This window comes from Saccostrea cucullata, unplaced genomic scaffold (genome assembly GCF_032062105.1).
Source record: "Saccostrea cucullata isolate Sc308-1 unplaced genomic scaffold, CSIRO_AGI_Scuc_v1 ctg3319, whole genome shotgun sequence".
Classification (NCBI taxonomy): Eukaryota; Metazoa; Mollusca; class Bivalvia; order Ostreida; family Ostreidae; genus Saccostrea; species Saccostrea cuccullata.
In genome coordinates this window covers 23,131-43,793 of record NW_026933472.1, presented here as the reverse complement: position 1 = coordinate 43,793, position 20,663 = coordinate 23,131, and the positions used below count along the sequence as shown (strand labels likewise).

The following is a 20,663-nucleotide window of genomic DNA, read 5'->3' as shown; positions in this document are numbered from 1 at the left end:
TAAAAAAATCACAAGAATTAGCTGAGCAAAATCTAAGCCTTCGTTTTGACCTTACATATGTACATATATTTCACAGCTTCTAGCTCTGACAGCAGACAAAAGCGCTAACTTAAATAATTCCAACCCTTTCAAAAGATTTCCCGTAAACTTCTCATTCCTTTTACTGATATGGGCATCGAACCCCTTGGGTTACTTATAAAGGGGAAATGAACTAAACTTACATCAAAAAGTTTACTGTTCAAAATCAACTTTTAACAGCACTGTCGGATCTAGAGGTTGCACAGGCTCACGGTTGTTTTTTTTTTTGCCCAAAATATAAGATTTAACAATGAAATAATTATTTTGTGTGGCTTTGGGCACTTACCCAACGCCCACATGCTTTTAAGCATAAGTAAGTAATGACATTTAGTGCTATCAGCTAAAATCAAGCATTAACAATTTCAAAAAGTCCTAATTTACAATCCCCGAACTTACGACTGTTTTAGGATTGTAAAGTTTGTGCCATTACTGACCTCCAAACTCACATGCATTGCGTATATTTTTGCATTTTAGTAAGTGTTCACCATCAATTCCTTTTGGTTAGTATGATATGATAAGTAGTAAATTTGATGTTGTTTTTCTGTGAATTCTTGGATCAACGGCTGCAGAGGATCTTTACACACGCGCTGACTGTTTTGTGTAAATCGCAAGTCCGGCACAATCAGTCTTATTATAACAATATGTCAGTGTTGCAACATTTATTTCGTTTCAACCTATAAATAAATTATGAAAAAATTACATAGTGCAATAAATTCACAGGAAGTTTGATAGCACAGTTTAAAATTGATGTAGTACAAATACACTTACACGCTGACGGCTTATAGTCAATCAAACAAATAGAAATCACTCACACATGTAAACAACGTAACATGATCGGATATTCTTAATGTAAACTAAAACACAAAACCCGAATGAACAGAAACGGAATATCGAACCCGATACATTGACCTAGTAAGAAGAATCTATCAAGTTCTGGCTATCATTTAAGTAATAGCCAAGAAGACTATACATAATATAGTGTATAATATGAAGAACCCCAATAATCCAGGCGATTGTGTGTGTGTCGGACTCTCTATGATTTCTTTGCAGCTTGTTTTCTTTATCGATAATAAGCAGATCGCTGGTTGTATACATCTCTATATTTAGAAAACAGCATCATCGCTTCAAACTGACCAGTCGTTGCTCATCGGGTGGTCTCGCATTTTTTGCATGTAACGTAGTGGTGTCAGCCGAGGATTGCCGATGGATAAATGGCAGCTTACAATGGGACTTCACATCCGGAAATCAAACTTAATGTGTCATCTCTCGTGAGAGATGACAAAAAAAGATACTTTAAAATTGTGACTAAGAAAATATTTCAAATTGCTAGGCATAATCAATTATTTGACCTTTTCACACTCACAAAATAGGATTTTTCTGCCATTGAAATTTTAATAAGCAAAATAATTATTTTAAAATCTTAAACTTTTGCTGAGTTTAAGCAGATAGGTCAAAGTTATCTTAAATATACAGAAAAGAACATAAAAAGTGGGGGTATATGATGTAAATTTTTAATTATTACTAAAAATTTGTTAATTTTATGTAAAATTGGCTCAATTTATTCCTGGACTTTCAGAATATACTTACATGTACTATATTTGTTATAACTCGTCGAAGTAATTCATAAGAAATAATTTAATGGATATTTCAGAACAAACAACGCATTTCACTGCAAAAATGCTTTGTGTGCAACCAGCATGGGAAAATAGGAATCTTAAACTAACAGGACTGTATATAGTTCAACAAGGCCGGAAAATTGATAATTTTCTTCTAAAAACCTTCCGCCACAAAATATAGTCCCTGGATTTATCTTACTTGAATGGAACTTTATTGCGTTTTAGCAATGGATATATTTCAATTTGCATTGTAGAATATTAAAACTTAAAAATGATGCAGAATTTTAGAAATAAAGGTCCAGTCCAAAATCAACTCAAAAGCTAGAGATCGAACGTCCTTAAAAGCAAAAAAAAAAAAAAAAAAAAAAAAAAAAAAAAAAAAAAAAAATAAATGAGAAGATTTTTCCCAATTACTTATTTATTAGAATTAATATTTTGAAAATGTAGCCGAAGTTTGTAATATAAAGCTAGAAAATAAAAGCTATGAATGTAGTTATACATGTTTGTACTAGAAATATATTTTAAACATTAAGATTATAAATGATTTTTTTTTTCAGGAAATGTGTCATTGTTGGCAAAGTTTTTAGACTGTTTTTCTTATTATTTTTTTTCTTACCGATTTTGATTTCTCGAAAACGGCTCGTTAGATTTTTATGAAACTTTCAGGTCTGATAGAACATTAAAAAATCTCGATACCCTTTTTTTATTTTGTATCAAAACAATTCGGAAAAGTATCCGATGTTAGATCCTAAGGCTGTCAATCTTTTTGGTGAAAGTTTGTTTCATGTAGTTGCAAAGGCAAAAAATAATTCCACTACTTTAGACGTTACAATAATGCTATGTGAAAAGGGAGTTAATTCAAACATAAAAGATCACGAAGGAAAATTGCCTGTAGAATACTTAAAAAGTGATAAAGATAAAAGATTACAGGTGAGTACAATTAAATCTGAAGAAAATAGATACATTTTAGTCAACTCATTAAAGCATTTCTGGTGTGATACAATGTAAATACAACCAATTTCAGTATAATTTTTGTTTGTACAATAACTTAAATGTTTTTTACTAAAATCAAAACCAGCCTTATGATGTACAACATCCATGGAATATTTGGCAATAATGAACGGTACTTGAGTTCAAAAGTCTATTGAACAAGACAAATCTGGAGCAGTACAAACAAAAACCTTTAAAATATCAAAGGTGGGATCAGGTTTCATGAAGAAGTTGATATTTTTGTTTCGCCAACCCGTTCCTTCGTCTTGAAAAAGCATTCAATTTTTTTACTACAGTGTTTAAGCATTTTAAATATATTTTTTCAATTTATAGTTCAAACAGCTTCTAATATTAGTGATTTAAATACTTTGATATCCATGTCTTCTACAACAGCTCTCCATATTTAATCCTAGAAAGTCCAACAGCATTCTCAGACCTGTTAAACAGCAGTAGTAAAACAGATTATGGACTTTGAGATTGAATACTGTTCGTTATCCCCATATCCTTCTCTCAGTACAGCCTTACACCGATTTGACTTTTAAAGAAATCGACCCTAGAGGGATGAGTCAAATCCTAATCAAAATATTTGCTTGGGAAAATGTTGAATTACAAGTATTTTTTTAAATTCCATCTCCCCTTAAATTATTAGCAAAATAAAAAAATAATAAAATGTGTGTACGTACAAAAGATCTTTTATAATTTTGGTATTATCATGCTTGGAATTGTTTTCTTTTTCACAGTATTTCCGTTTAGCTTCTAAGGGTACACAATTAGAGAGGGATAGCAATGATAAAGATGACAATGATGATCATAAGAAAGATCAGAGTTGTACCAGAAAGAAGTCGAAATCTGAAGTGCGAGTGCATGACGTACCGTTGAAGAAAGAGAAACTGATGGAGGAAATCAGACGAATGATTGAAAGTTTACAAGATATAAGCATGTATTTTGAAGAAGATATGAAGAAAAAGAGGAACAAACACGATTCAATTTCAAAAGAGCAAGAATGCAGTTCACATAATCAAATTGAGACTAAGGTAATATGTTGTTAATATTTGTCTTGGTAGATGGTAAACCTCATGTGATAAGTCTATCGTTCTTCACGTATGTCTTTTAGGTGAAAAAAAAACATTTTAGATAGTGCATTACGGTGTTTAAGTGACCTGAGCCGAAGGCTAAAGTGAGCTTTTCTGATCGAAATTTATCCGTTGTCTGTTGATGTCGTCGTAACCTTTTCACATGTTCACCTTCTTTTCAAGAAACACTTAAGAATCAATTTTACCTGATTGCGTGCACGAGTTGCGTGCTTTTAGGCTTAGTTCAAGCAAGTTTGCACTTACATAAAGTTATTATTTAGGTATTAAGCTAGTCGTAAGGGGATGTAATTATAATTATCCTGGGATTCATTCATGATCTAGATCTGTAAGTCGTCAGCATAGCAACGATAGATAATTTTTTTCTGTATCAAATTTCCCCGATTGGTTTTGCACACATGCAGTAGATCCACGGACCGAACACCCAACCCCAGACACGCCAACCAATCTTCAGATCTTTTGGTCACGATATTAATTACTGTAAATCGTTTTAATTCCATAGTGTGAAAAAATTCAGTATATTTCAAAAAGTGCTCATTGCGATGGTTTTAATTTCATGATGCTAGAAATTAATTCAAATTTCGTATAATCATTTAAACGTTTTTAAAAACTAATCTTAGAATTCAAGCTGGGTTTAATTTCGAGGAAAATGAAGAAAAGCAAACATAGCGAAATTAAAACCATAGTGATTATTTGCCAAAATACAGTAATTAATCGAAACGCTTTGTCATCTTTCGCTAGATGTGATTATAGGCACTGCAGGACCGAACCGCCCATCCTGTAGAAGTATTCAATCTGACGGAAAGGTATATCGTGGTCGATGACATCATTCTAACGCCCCGCATAAAGAAGCATCAGTATCGTTCTATTTCCTTGAATTTTCGCTCCAAAAGGGCGGCAAATTCATCCACTGTTTTGATTCATTTTCACAGGTTGGCAAAACGATTTTGGATTTATTCCCAATCTTTTTGTTGGCAACACTGATAAACTGCTTTGAATCATTTTCGAATCCTATTTTTCAAAAATAAGTCCCATCTTTTTACGTATTAAGTAGAACGTAAAACTATAAACGCTTATTTATAGATTTTCCCTACGCACTGCCATACGATATTCTCCATGTCCGTTCTGCTCTCTGTTTTCTAGTTTTGCCTGTATCAATTCTTTTCAAAATCATAAGAATTTGGTCGCAAACGTTCTAATGTACAGGCGTGTGTTTCCTAACAGGTTTACTGCAGTGAAATTTCTATATTTTATTGCTAGGAATCTCTGGGTTCTGGAATAGTATTGGATAATATTTTGGATGAAGAAACGAAATTGCAAGTAAGTAGCAGTACAGCAGTACAATTGAATTTAACATTTAGGAAATTATTTTTTAAAAAAAATGGATGATTCCATTTCAAAATGTAGCTCAAAAGAAACACAGGTTCTTGCCACGAATCGAATGTCCTTTTGATTTTTTCACAATTTCATCTTCTCCGAAAGCTTATTTCAATTAAACTTTACACAATATACCCCCCTCCCCCCAAAAAAGAGTCATGTCCTTTTTGAAATAGAAAAAAATATTAGAGAAGCAGAATTTAATATGGAGACACGTTCATAGAACATTACTTCAGATATAATATCAATATGAAAGCATCCCCCCATATGTTGTACACATTTACGTTTCTCTAATTATAGTCTGTCCCACGACCGGAACGTCACTACTTTTTGCAAAATATCTCAAAATAAATAAATACCTTGGACTTCAACCTATATCCGATTGGTAGATTGATTTTTTTCCAAACTTCCTGCATTTATCCGAACCCTCGAGGTCAACCAGTGTATACACACGGCGGCAAATTCAAAGTCTACGGGGATTTAACATGGTAAACTCGTCCATTAACGTCTAGTTTACGGGGCCGGGAACCAGTTTTCGAAGGGAGTAGTCGTCCTTTGCAAAATAAATTTCCGAAAAATCTTTAAAAATTAAAGGAATTAATTTAAATTGTTTTCACTGATAATATAACTTTCCCTTTGAATTAGAATAAATTTTAACAGCAATTAACAAGTTTAATTATAAACTGCGAGAAAATAGTCCGAATCTAACGAAGTACAACTTGTGGATAATGGATGTTGACATGATGATGCAAGCTCGCCAGTGTTTAAAACGTAAGTTGTTTGTTAATTCTATGGTATTTTTTCGCTGTTGTTGTTTTACTAGCTCATATACACACAAGAAAGAAGTGTCTATAAATGCTAGGAGTTTATATCTATTTCAAAACGCGTGACATTGATGACATTAGATACAACGATTTCAGCTATTTGGGTAGTGCTCATGGTTAATGTTTATAGTGCTCTGTAAACGGTATGTATGTAAGCCCATGTGTGAAAAATGTATAGGGTATTTCTATGATAATAATAGAACAAGAAGATGGTTAAACAAGTAGGTGAAATAATACCATAAAGAAAAAAACCTGCTGATTATCATAGTAACTAAAGTTTTAAAATTTTATTTCTACTTTCATTTTCAATTTATATCCATTTGGCAGGTAGATCTGAAGTGCATTTTTATTTTTACATTTATGTGTAGTACCAACACCCTGGGGACATCAAAACAGAGTTTTTAATAGATATTAAAACACATTTCAAAACTTTATAATATTAAAATATGTGCAAATCATGTTTTTTTTTATCAAGTCTGTCAATTAAACAGGATTGAGTTCTAATGGTCATTAATTATGTTCATGCATGCATATTGATGAATTAATTAGCAGAACCAGACATTAGGTAGATAAATCTGCATGTACTAGCTGTTTCAGGAAACCATTTTCAGCATTTAAGCACAGTATTCATGAAAGGAAAACAGAAAGAACATGTCTGTTTAATTTGATCAGCTTAAAAAGTTAAGATAGGCTGAATCGTTCATCTGAGTACAGACTTTAAAATAAAATTTATACACATGTAACACCAGAGAGAAATTTCCATTAATACTCTCAAACACATACTCATGCAGAGTTCAAATTAATATCTCAGTCAGGCCATCTTTCAAAGAAAATTTTTGATTGCCCTGTCCCAACCAACTGGCTGAAATGACCCAAAACTTGTTTTTTAATCTCCAGGAATCAATTTTTTTTTTTTGGGGGGGGGGGGGGGTATTCTGGAGAAACATTTAATAAAATTTATAATTGAATTTTCTGAGAATAATTTTCTCACCTACCTACCAACCTAATCCTGAGATGGGAGAGGGCAAGTGAACACTATTTTCAAGCTGCACATAGCCTCAACAGCATCGTCTTTTTCTGTAAAGTCCTATACTGCTTAAATGTGAACATAATTTGAAATTTCAGTTTCCTTAATTCCAAGAAGATTATCATCTGTAATTGCATTTGTTTAAAAACTGTAGGCCATGATTAAAATATTTTTGTTTGATGTACTTTGACACATATTTTTCAAGGAGGCTAGGTAGGTAGCTTTTTTGGTTTAATACATGTAGTATTGATCAAATTGATGTTAAAGTGTCATTATAAAAAATTGCAGACTCCGAAATTTATTAATGTTTAAAACAGTTTTCAATACACACTAGATTACTAGACAGATGAAATATTAATCATTAAATTTTTTTTTAATCTAACAGCATCCAAGAGAAATAATACACCACAGTTTTAAAATGAAACGGTCTCTATTTCTATTTTTTGGGGCATTTTGATGGGTCAGTCAGAGTACCCGGTACATCAAACAAAACATTTTATCCTTATATGCTAGTATTTGTATAGCTTGTTTGACTTGACCTTTGACCTACTTTACAAAGAATACCCCAGACAATATTTAAATTAACTTAAGACTTTTGAGTGGTTAGTGTTGATAAATTAACATTTATACATGTTTATGAGCTTATAATACTGTTCTTTAAACTTTTTGATATTCAGTAACCACACAAACAGATATCTTAAATATTATGAAAATACATGTACATAACAATTGGATCCCACAAAGTGGATCGTGCAATGTAACAATTGCTTTGAAACACATATTAAAACATGTAAAATGATGAATAATTATCATTTATAATGATTTCAACTAAAGTATTCAGTTGAAGGTTGCATACAGTATATGCCAGTAGAATAAAAATAGCTGACCACTCTTAGATTTAGATACATCTTAATAATTTAAAAGAAGCTAAAAGCAAGTGACACATTTGTTCCTTGGAACACTCTATGATGAAAATCATGTCCTGTTATACACATTTATGACAATTTCTCTTTTTTTCAGCAATATTAAGCTTGATTTAGACACTGCAGTATAAAGAAAGAAGCAGACCAGAAATCTTAGGCGAAGGCAAAGATGATATGCATAACAAAAGTAGTAAGTCTACTATAAAATTCAAGATATTCAAAATATCCTGCGTCTTTTAAATACAGTGGAGCCTCATTTATCCGACCACTTTGGTTTTTAGTCAATTTGTTCGGATACGTGAAGTGTCCGCATATCTGAATTATCTGAACTATCTAGAATATTAAACGTTAAAAAATTTTGTTTGAAGAAAAATCACCCGGATACTGAAGCATCCTGTTATCTGGCATCCGGATACCTGAAGGTCCACTGTACATTTATTGAGAATGAATTTTTGACGTTCTGAGCACCTGATGTCTACATGTTACAATTTTCCCTCTAATCTTTCAAGTATATATTTTTCTCACAGTATCCTAAATCTTCTTTCCATGAATCACTGAGACAGAAAAGCTGAATATTATGTGGAAGCACCTGGGGAAGAGTAGATTCTAAATTGTTCAAATTATGACCCCGGGGGTAGGTAATGGGATCACAAAAGGTATAACAAACGGATAAATTTTGTAAAGAACTGCATGCATGGCCAAAGCTTTTCATGTAAGCGATGTGGCCCATGTGCCTCTTGTAATATTTTTGTGTGAAATGCTATCACAATACATGTATACTAGTATAAGTGATAGTAATGATATTTTACAGGATATTTGAAAAAATATTAACTTCAAATCTGTGTTGAAGCACCTTTAATAATGCACAATTTCACCATTTGAAAGAATAAACACACATTGATCAAAAAATGTAATAATGACTGAAGCATAGAATATTTGATTATACTTTTATTACATGTACTTACAAAATTATGTTTTTATAGGTTGCATAATTCACTAGAGTTCGAAGTTATGATGACCATGCAGAGTCGAGATATTGTAACAAAGACATGCCTGCATGAAGAAGACAGTTCACTCAATTTTTTTAAGAATAATTTGTCAGATTTAATTTCATCTTATGTTGGACAAAACAATCAGAACATTCTTCTGGATCACAGCTAGTAAGTGTTTATATGAATAATGAAAAAGATTTTACTCTTCCTACGTATACTTCAGATTGAAACCTGAAAATGAGAATTTACCAAGTATATGTATTTTTAATAAGTAAACAATTCATGTTAATATGATGAGCATATCTGAATTTTTAATGTATCTTCAATTTCATTTTGCACAAATTTAAAAGTATTTTTTTTACGCACTGAAATCTCTAAGACGAATTAAAATGTTTTATTATTTTTTTCAGGCACAAAGTATTGACAAAACCAAAGATGACCTGGTAGTCTGCCAATGGAGTGATTACTGGATGATCTAGACAACACCATTTCCACAGAAATTTTAGGATTGAGACTTGATCTCCATCTTCATTCATAGATGACTGATGTCGACATTTCCTCACTTCTGTTTGAAGTCTTTTCAACAGCATAGACTCCACACTCAAGCATCAGTGGGCGCTGGACTTTTATAAACATTTTTTCCTATAAACAAATAATTTATCTTGTAAAATATTTTTAAATTTTACTTAACAAAACAATGAAAACAGTTCAAACAAACTGGTGTATCCTATAATCTAAAGCTGTTTTATGTTTGAAGCAATTTATAATTTTAAAGACTTATTAAAAATCTGGTAAGATACTTAGATCCTAAGATTCTAGTCAAATTATTTTATATATATAAAATCTGTCTTTATTTCTTAAATATAAATTTTATTCTTAATTCACACAAATTAAACATATTTGATTTGAAATAAGAGGGCGAGCCGAGACCGTCCCTTGGCAACGGGCCGAGACAGAGATATCTCAGCCCTGAGGGCGAGACAGCCCTACTTCCTATATGCAGCTTCGCCTAGTCCAAACAGGGCTGATACACTACTGATATAGTATAGGCATATACATGTTTGTGCATTAGGGAATCGTCAATGAATAAACATACTTTGAAAATTTACAAATACTTGAGAAAAAAATTTTGCTGGGACTGAAAACCAAACTCGAGCATCTGCATTATTTCATACCTTATAAAATATATCTGCTGGTACTTCTGGCTTAATATTTGTATTGCACACAGACATGTTTGTGCTTTTCCATCTTGTGTCTTCAGTCTTCACCAGCTAGCTATTCAGTATCCTACAATAAAAAAATTGTTCTGAAAACTCATATAATCTCAATTGTTTTAGGAAAAAAAATATTTAAAAAAAATTCATAAATATCCTTCACACTTGTGTTATGTATTTTAATTTTGTGTGTATAGGAATATTTTAATTTTTGGTATTCTGTTATATTTGTGGTAAACAAAAATGTATATCCTGGGTCTGAATTTACCTAACACAGGAAGTTTTGGAAGGACAAGGTCAACATTCATTGGTGACGTAGTTTGATGCAGACAACAAATGTTGTTTTGCACTAGGATTTAAAATAAAAAAATAATATCAACGAAAGATTTATGTGTTTAAATCGTTGGATGTATAACAAAAGCAGGAAATCTGTGGCATGTGCATGTAAGGACATCACTTGTTCACATAGATACGATATGATGTTTATTTTGACCGTGTGTTTTAAGTTTACAACAAACTATAATGGGTTGGATTTATATGGAGAGTTATGGAGAAACGTAAAGGTAAGGCAGCAATTTTGAATAAAAATTTTAATACTACTGTAGTGATAAAAGCAGTCATTTCACTCGAGCTAAATTTGCAGTAACCTAGTCTCGTTATTATTATATATTATATGTATCATGGTGAAGATTGCAATTTATCCAAGCCTTACGCTGTTATATTTGAATTGAGTCATACCTCTTTGCTTTATGCAGTGTAAAACCCTTTTATGAATCTTTGATCCCTTTGGTCTCAATCTGGGTAATCGTATGAAAGTTTTGCTGAAGACGTAATTATATATACTTGGCAATCTCGGGCGTTATAGGTTATTCGGACGTCGATAACCATAGAGCACTCCCGAACGTGTGTTACGTCATTTCTTTACTGACGGCAATGTACGGAAAATTACGAACAATGTATGATCCCCTTCCGAAGCGGTGGCCATTTTGACAATGTTAAATCCCCGCAGACTTTGAATTTGCCGCCGTGTGTATACACTGGTTGACCTCGAGGGTTCGGATAAATGCAGGAAGTTTGGAAAAAAATCAATCTACCAATCGGATATAGGTTGAAGTCCAAGGTATTTATTTATTTTGAGATATTTTGCAAAAAGTAGTGACGTTCCGGTCGTGGGACAGACTATAAAAAAAGATAAAGTTAACGAACTGTTGTCCATCTCAAGAAAGTTACAATCAATTCAAATCTTTGAAGGTTAATATCACGTACCTCGGGAAATTCAACTTGGGTGTGGTTGGGTGCCTTTGAGATGAGTTTTCAGTTCCTTTTGAACAGTCACACCTGTCTTGGGCTCTGAAAATAGTGTAGTCAAATTTAGTTTTGAAGCTATGGATATAAAACATGTCAGCCAAAATGCGCGCGATAAATGAGGATGCTTACATATTCTCTCCTATGTTGTGCATAAGCATATTACACACTTTTACCAATTGCTAATTTCAGTTATTACTTAAAGAAACAATATACTGTAGCACGATCATTACGCAACACAGTTAAAGTTACAAAAAGGGGGCTGAGCCTAATTTGTACGGGAAAACTTAACTATGACATCATACAAAATATACGTCATACAACAATTCTTTAAAATACCACAAAATGAGGTGGTTTATTAATTTAACCTGTAAGAAATCATCAAACTACATCAACACTTACTACAGCATGCTGTTTTGTCGTTAGTTAAATCCGACATAAGAAGTTATAAACAAGTCACTGATCGCAATACACTTGTCAATGTGACGTCATTTCGTAAACCGTGACGTAGTTTGTATGCAGTGAGAGGCAGATCAAGTTATATTTTCTCAACGAAAAATGTATTCTATAATGAAATGAAATATTATTTACAGATATTCTATTGGCAATTAACTTGGATTTAATGTCCTCTTCACAATTTTATTAATATATTTTCTGTATATATACGTATTTAACCCTCTGGCTGCGACGTCAGTGTACAGAAATTATAACGTCACTGCGAGATTAAAACGACGTCACAATTTCTTTGACATTATTTTGCGCGATTTTCAATATTTCGGATTAACGCTAAGTGCGCCTCTTTTACAGGAATGTGTACAAGTGGAATTAATTCATATGCGATATATCAACAAGAAGTTTTTATTTATACATTTGCGTAAATTCAAATTTTTATATTAAGATTTTTTTTTCAGTTAATTGTTTTATGTCATCCCAATCATAGAAAACTGATAAACGATTGCGAGAAATGAATATACATGTACATCAAAATCAGACGCAAATTAAAAACAGTTTGATGTACAATGATTATAATCATTTCTAAACGTTTTAAAAGTAATTGTAAGTATAATTAAATAAAAATAAAAATAGTATAGACAAATAATAGTATTTTATATTCTTGATTTTACATGTATTCTCCGTCAGCATGCATTGCAATTTCTAACGTTGCGCGGTCTCAAAAAATAATAGAAATTCAAATATTTGATTCTGTCTCTCGGCGCACAGATTTATCGCTTTCTTCAAAAATTGAATACAAACCAAAATTAAATTATCCCCCCCCCCCCAAAAAAAAAGTTTTTATTTTTAAAGAAGAATTTTTTAACATAACAACTTTGACCAATGAATTCAAATTAAAATGTATCGAAAACAATTCTATAAATTCTTTTAAAAGTTGTTTAAATAATTCTTTTATTCTAGTAGACATTTAAAAATGTTGACTTTAAATAATTCAACACTTGATTGCCGAAAATTAATCCAAGAATTATGAAGAAGATTTACCAACAGGTTCCTTATTTAATGTTAATATTTACGTAAAATTTACTTTCCGGTCTAATATTTAGTTTGGCAAATTAGAAGAAAAAAAAAATACCTGACGCAAAGCCCCGTGCTTATAAGTTTGATATACGTTTGCATACAGACATTGGCTGATGTTTTCAAACAAAACATCTTTGGTGAAATAGGGAGAACTTTTTTTAAATTAAAAATCTTTAAAGCTGTAAAATGTGTAGACCATCCGAAACAATTAATCCATTTGTCTTTTTTTTTTACATGAATTATAAAAAAAGGTGTTTTCAGTTTATTAGAAGCAAAATTCAACAGTCAGTATTTAATGAGGATTTCCTTACTTTTCTTGGGTTTTTTTTTCGGACAAGTCGACACGCGGTTGAAGATTATCACTTGTCTTAAGGTAAGGTTTGCGTCTCCCTCCAACTTTTATTTTTTTTAATATGCAAACATGCTATATATCAATTTATTCAGGGAGATAAGCTTCATCATTAATATGATTTTCAAAGATATTGCCCGTCCCATTTTTTTAGTAAAAGACGCCAAATTTAACGTATTTCATATTCCACCTCGAATATTATTTTCATTGAAAAAATTGATTTATTTTATAAATTATCAAACTTTTTAAACTAAAATGACCAGAATAAGTATAATTCATGCTTCTATTATTTAAAATTTTAATTTTCCGTTATCAAAAATGTGAAAATTTGGGTAAAAAAGAAGATTTTTCAATCTTTCTTGATTAAGTGAAACCGTTGCCATGGCAACAAAAATATAAAAATCAACGTTTTACATATCTACCGATTCCATCAAAATCCATGGAGTTATTAATTTGATCATTTTCATTAATTTGAACTAAAAAAATAAGTATGTCCCCTATATTATTTCCATGAAACAGGGGCTATATTATGGGTTCGGAACATGAAAATCAGGCTTTTTCTACGCTTTTAAAGACAACATTTATATCACCTTGTCATGGTGAACGTTAAAGACTAACTGTTATTTTTGATATTGTTTTTAGGCATAAATTGGCCAAAAATATTCAAAATAAAACTCTTCCTGTGCTACAAGATATTCTAAAAATTTATTCCATGGAAGAACTCTAGTATTTATGACAATCTTTACATCTGAATATTCTGATGAAATTGTCCATGAACTAGTGCTAATTGTAACGGGGACCGTTACAGATGTTCCCCAAACGCTCCCCAACTCCCTTTTGGTGTCATATTCCCTGTAAGCTTCATTAGATAAGACAAACTCTATGCATCTGAGATTTTAACAACATTTACAAAGAAGTGTACAAAAATCTTTAAACTTTAGCATTGCACGGGTGCACATGTGAATGCATTTGCGTCATGACCATATCATCTTGTCTACACAATCTATATTTTTAATACACTGAATATTAAAGTATTTAATCCAAAATTATTTTAAAAATACGCTCATTCAAGTGTATGTTTGATTTTACTCATTTCACGTGCACGCACGTGCATACATGAGCATGGTGACCATACCTTCTTGTAGAAGTCCATTACATCTATCTATGTTCTAAATTCCACCCCGTTTGGTTGAAAACTAAGGGAATTATAGCTGTTTAAAGTTTCAGCCAATCATATTGCAGCACATGTACACGCACGTGTATGCATGTGCATGGTGACCATACCTACTTGTAGAAGTCCATTATATCTATCTATATTCCAAATCCCATCCTGTTTGGTTGAAAACCAAGGGAGTTATAGCTGTTTAAAGTTTCAGCCAATCAGATTGCAGCACACATGCATGCACGTGTTTTCATGATAATTGCTTTATTTCATGTTGTAGGATATCCTAATGCATGGCTATGTTCAAAATTTCAAAGGATTTCGTCAAAAAACAAGAAAGATATTGAGACTTTAGTTGCAGCCAATCAGAGCGAAGTGCACGTGCATGCGCGTGAGATCTTGCTATTTTCACCATGTCGTCATGTCTATACTACTAATATATCCTCAAGTTATGAGTTTCAAAGCATTTCATCTAAAAAAAGAAAAGTTGTGGCTATATCTATTATATTGGTCATTTCACGTGTTGCACGTGCACGCTCTTGCAAGCACGTGCGCGCAAAATGACCTTGATTCCGCAAATCTACATAACATGTCTACTAACCCTAAAAAGGTTTTACCTACATCGGACGAACAGTTTACAAGATCATACCCGGACAAAAAAGTTCCAGGAAGAAGAAGAAGAAGAAGAAAACTAGATGCGATCTCGTTGCGAGCAACGAGTAGGTCTTCCGTCCGAATTTTCGATAAGATGAGATATGACTTTGACTATAATCTTTGATAAAATATCATGGAATCATGCCTTTTCTATTTTGATTAAATCCTTTTGATTTAGATAATATCATCAATGCGTACTTAATTTGCACATTAATTCTTTTCTTTTTTTCTACTTTGAGAAACAACCATAACCAATTAAAGAAAACTTGTAAGGAGACCTTGGATTATGAATGTAGTTTGACACAGAATTGCAACGAACCTACGACGTGACAATCCAAGTATCCCTACACATTTCATTGCTCCTTATGTTACTTTCGTTCAAGCAAACGCTCGGCTGCCTCTGTTAACCGCTATTGCGAAATGTCGGAATTGACAGAGACCGCCGCCATTTAGTTCCCGCTTCAGATTTTTGAATCTTAATATCTCGAGTTTGAATTTATAAATTTACAAACGAATTATATATTCAGCCTAATAAGAAATGTTTCTATCAACTATACTAATATCATTTGAAAATATTGAAAAACAAAAAAGTTAAAGACGAGAGACTTTTGGCCCCTCTATGCCCCTAATTTGAAGGACTAACCCCGTTTACTTGATATCAAATGAAAGGTCTTACTATTCTGCACATTTTTTATTATATATGTCTTAACAAAATATTCCCAGGTAAAAAGATATAAAAGAAAACGTGTCAATTTTTGCGAGATGAGTATGAGGCTATTTTTCGATCCCAGGCGAGCGTCAATGCCTTCTTACCTGGAAAGCTCTATATGCAAAATGTCACATCTACTATCCTTCCTCTACCTTCACTGAAAATCTCAAGTTGATATCTTAAGTCGTTTAGGAGGAGATCTCAGGACAAGCTGACCCTCTAAAAATCAGTAAATCTTCCATATCTCACGACCGGAAGTGACGACGTACTTACGAAAAATTTCCGACAAGGTTCAGATTAATATCTATCAGATCTGAAAATTTGGTGAGAATCGGTCCAGCCGTTTCTGAGAAATCGCGTGCACAAAATCGGTAAGAAAAAATAATAATAATAACTAGATGAGATCTCGTTGCGAGCAACGAGTGGGTCTTCCGTCCAATTCTTGATGAGATGAGATAAGATTTTGATTGCGATTCTCATTCTGAAATAATGATTTACCACAATCTGTAAAAAGACATTGAACATTAAAGTTTTTAAAAAATCGGCCTTTTGCCCCTAATGGCCCCTAATTTAAGGAATCGGCCCTCTTTTTTCATATCATCTTAAAGCTCTTAAGATTTTGAAGATTTTTTGTTCAACAACTGTTAAGAAATTCTTATTCGTTTTTGAGCTATTAGCAAAAGATATAATTAGGGGCCAACCCTTCAACTCCTTAATGGGGACGTTAAGCAAAAAATGAAAAGTGGAATATTGTTCAGAACATTATTTTGAACATCTTTTGTTCAATATTGCTTATCAAAATATTTCTCCCTTTCGAATTATACAGCATCAAAGATTTAGCATTCTGGCCCCTTGTGGCCCCTAATTATGTACCATGCGACATGAAAATCATAATATATAGTTGTAGATGGTTGAGATGAACATCTTTGCTTCAGTAATGTATTACAAAATATTTACTGATAAAGAGTTATCAATGGAAGACTTTTGGCCCCTCTTGGCCCCTTATTCGAGTGCCCAGCCCCTTTTTCGGGATCTCATCTTAAAGATCTTAAGATTTTGAACATTTTGTGTTCAACAATTGTTCAGAAATTCTCTTTCGTTTTTGAGATATTAGAAAAAGAAATTTAGGGGCCAACCCTTCAACTCCTTAACGGGGACGTTTAGCAAAAAATGAAAGGTTGCATATTGTTTAGAACATTATTTTGAACAACTTTTGTTCAATATTGCTTATCAAATATTTCTCCCTTTCGAGATATAAAGCATCAAAGATTTAGCATTCTGGCCCCTTGTGGCCCCTAATCATGTACCATACGACATAAAAACCATAATATATAGTTGTAGACGGTTGAGATAAAGATCTTTGCTTCAGTAATGTATTACAAAATATTAACTGATAAAGAGTTATCGATTAAAGAATTTTGGCCCCTCTTGGCCCCTAATTCGAGTGCCCAGCCCCTTTTTCGGGATCTCTTCTTAAAGATCTTAAGATTTTGAACATTTTGTGTTCAACAATTGTTCAGAAATTCTTTTTCGTTTTTGAGCTATAAGCAAAAGATATAATTAGGGGCCAAACCTTCATCTCCTTAATGGGGTCGTTTAACAAAAAAATGAAAGGTTGCATATTGTTCAAAACATTAATTTGAACATCTTTTGTTCAATATTGCTTATCAAAATATTTCTCCCTTTCGAGATATACAGCATCAAAGATTTAGCATTCTGGCCCCTTGTGGCCCCTAATTATGTACCATGCGACATGAAAGTCATAATACATAGCTGTAGATGGTTAAGATGAACATCTTTGCTTCAGTAATGTATTACAAAATATTAACTGATAAAGAATTATCGATTGAAGACTTTTGGCCCCTCTTGGCCCCTTATTTGAGTGTCCAGCCCCTTTTTCGGGATATCATCTTAAAGATCTTAAGAGTTTGAACATTTTATCTTCCACAATTGTTCAGAAATTCTTTTTCGTTTTTGATATATTAGAAAAAGAAATTTTTAGGGGCCAACCCTTCAACTCCTTAATGGGGACGTTTAGCAAAAAATGAAAGATTGCATATTGTTCAGAACATTATTTTGAACAACTTTTGTTCAATATTGCTTATCAAAATATTTCTCCCTTTCGAGATATACAGCATCAAAGATTTAGCATTCTGGCCCCTTGTGGCCCCTAATTATGTACCATACGACATGGAAATCATAATACATAGTTCTAGATGGTGGAGATGAACATCTTTGCTTCAGTAGTGTATTACAAAATATTAACCGATAAAGAGTTATCGATTGAAGACTTTTGGCCCCTCTTGGCCCCTAATTCGAGTGCCCAGCCCCTTTTCGGGATCTCATCTTAAAGATCTTAAGATTTTGAACATTTTGTGTTCAACAATTGTTCAGAAATTCTTTTTCGTTTTTGAGATATTAGAAAAAGATATTTTTAGGGGCCAACCCTTCAACTCCTTAATGGGGACGTTTAGCAAAAAATGAAAGGTTGCATATTGTTTAGAACATTATTTTGAACAACTTTTGTTCAATATTGCTTATCAAAATATCTCTCCCTTTCGAGATATAAAGCATCAAAGATTTAGTATTCTGGCCCCTTGCGGCCCCTAATTATGTACCAAACGACATGGAAATCATAATATATAGTTCTAGATGGTGGAGATAAACATCTTTGCTTCAGTAATGTATTACAAAATATTAACCGATAAAGAGTTATCGATTGAAGACATTTGGCCCCTCTTGGCCCCTAATTCGAGTGCCCAGCCCCTTTTCGGGATCTCATCTTAAAGATCTTAAGATTTTGAACATTTTGTGTTCAACAATTGTTCAGAAATTCTTTTTCGTTTTTGAGATATTAGAAAAAGAAATTTTTAGGGGCCAACCCTTCAACTCCTTAATGGGGACGTTTAGCAAAAAATGAAAAGTTGCATACTGTTCAGAACATTATTTTGAACAACTTTTGTTCAATATTGCTTATCAAATTATTTCTCCCTTTCGAGATATAAAGCATCAAAGATTTAGCATTCTGGCTCCTTGTGACCCCTAATTATGTACCATACGACATAAAAACCATAATATATAGTTGTAGATGGTTGAGATAAAGATCTTTGCTTCAATAATGTATAACAAAATATTGACTTTTAAAAAGTTATTGAATAAAAACTGTTGGCCCCTTTCAGCCCTTAATTTGATGAGTCAGCACATTTTTTTGATACCATATTAAAGATCTTGATATTTTGCACAAATGTTGTTCAGTATGTTTTAACAAAATATTTATATTTTAAAAGATATGATACAAAATGTCTCAAAAAACCATTCATAAAACGTGTCCTAAATTTTGACCCCTACCGAGCTTCCATACTAGGCACTTCCGGAAAATATCCTGACCATGTTGCAACGTGGCAACATGTCCTCTATCATCACTTAAAATTTCAGCTTTCTAGCTTGAGTTGTTTTTGAGTTCCATCACAGACAAGGAGGTCCTCTAAATTTTGATCAAAGGGCGATAACTCCCGACCGGAAGTGAATTTCCAAAAAATAATTTGCCGGAATTAATTTCAGATGACAACGCATCGACTGTGAAAATTTGAAGCAAATCGAACGAGCCATCTCCGAGAAATCGTCTGCACAAATTTTGTAAGAAGAAAAAAGAATAAAAATAATAATAATAATAATAATAATAATAATAAAGGTAAAAAAGAAACCGAAGAATAATAGAAGGGTCTTCCGCTGAAGACGGAAGACCCTAATAATAGGGAAAAAGAAACCGAACGAAAACAATAAGGTCTTCCGTTGGAGACGGAAGACCTTAAATAATAATAATAAGAAACAGAGTAAAAACAATATGTTCCCCAACTTCGTTTGGGGAACATAATTACACTGCAACACCTTTAGAAGTACATGTATATGTATATAAACATACTTCAGAACATGTTGCAACTAAACCAATTAAAAGCCTATGAATTTGACCTCATGCTGATTTAGTTATTCCAATATGTAGTAACTTCTAGACACCTTTGTAGCAAAATATCTTTATTCAGTTATGGCTGGTGACTGTCATAGTACATGTATGCCATTTTTTGAGTTAAATGTTGTAAGCATTGCATCCAGGAAGCTGCTGTTTTTATAATTAAATGATTTCTTTATTTGGAATAGCAGAAATGCTATCTTTAAAGTAATGTTTGTTTGCCCTCTCTTGACTCAGGGTAAAATTGTTGGGTCGGTAGGTGAGAAAATCTTCAACAACATTTTTTTAGGGGGGATAAGAGGAATAAAAAGAAAAAAAATACCGCCCTGCATTGAAAAAAAGTTTTCAGTCTGGTCATTTTAGTCAGTCGGTCTGGTGAGGTCGACAACCAAACATTTTTTAAAGATGGCCTATTTCTACACTTCATGGACATTAGCTCAATCATTGGATTAGGTAGTCTGAGAATCTAAATTGAAATCTTACGCTAATCTAAAAGGCTTCTAAAATTCCTATGCTTTGAATTGTTATAAGACTTTCTCCTGAAAACGTCCTTTGTTTATAGGCCTAACAATAAGTGACAACAAACATCAAGTAGGACAGAGGAAATTCGTTACCGAGATGCTTAGCATAGCTGGTTTAAATTCAACTGTTTCAAACGCTTTGGTGATTCGCAAGAGTTATCTCCCTGTAAGCGCAAACCTTACCTTAATTCATGTCATATAATGAGTAAAATACTGCGCAACGTAACGAACATCTAATATATCACAAAATCGTGCATGTTTGTTTACACGATGTTCAAATCGTGTGTTCAGGGTTTATCTAAAATTGGAAAAAGTTGAAATAATAAATGTCCAT

The 20,663-nt window shown here is 32.7% G+C and overlaps 1 protein-coding gene and 1 long non-coding RNA gene across 2 annotated transcripts in view; both read left to right on the top strand.

Annotated features, from left to right (window-relative positions):
- Positions 1-2,409: 2,409 nt before the first annotated feature.
- Positions 2,410-20,663, top strand: part of LOC134238440 (TPR and ankyrin repeat-containing protein 1-like) — a 38,288-nt gene continuing 20,034 nt past the window's right edge. The window contains exons 1-3 of the mRNA XM_062720569.1: positions 2,410-2,624; positions 3,425-3,718; positions 5,036-5,095. Coding sequence (XP_062576553.1) covers positions 2,433-2,624; positions 3,425-3,718; positions 5,036-5,095 — 546 coding nt within the window. The 5' untranslated portion in view covers positions 2,410-2,432. The remainder of the gene's footprint in view (positions 2,625-3,424; positions 3,719-5,035; positions 5,096-20,663) is intronic.
- Positions 5,452-10,076, top strand: LOC134238441 (uncharacterized). The gene is made up of 4 exons (XR_009986014.1): positions 5,452-5,923; positions 8,024-8,116; positions 8,910-9,086; positions 9,329-10,076. It is a non-coding gene; the product is annotated as an uncharacterized LOC134238441 (long non-coding RNA).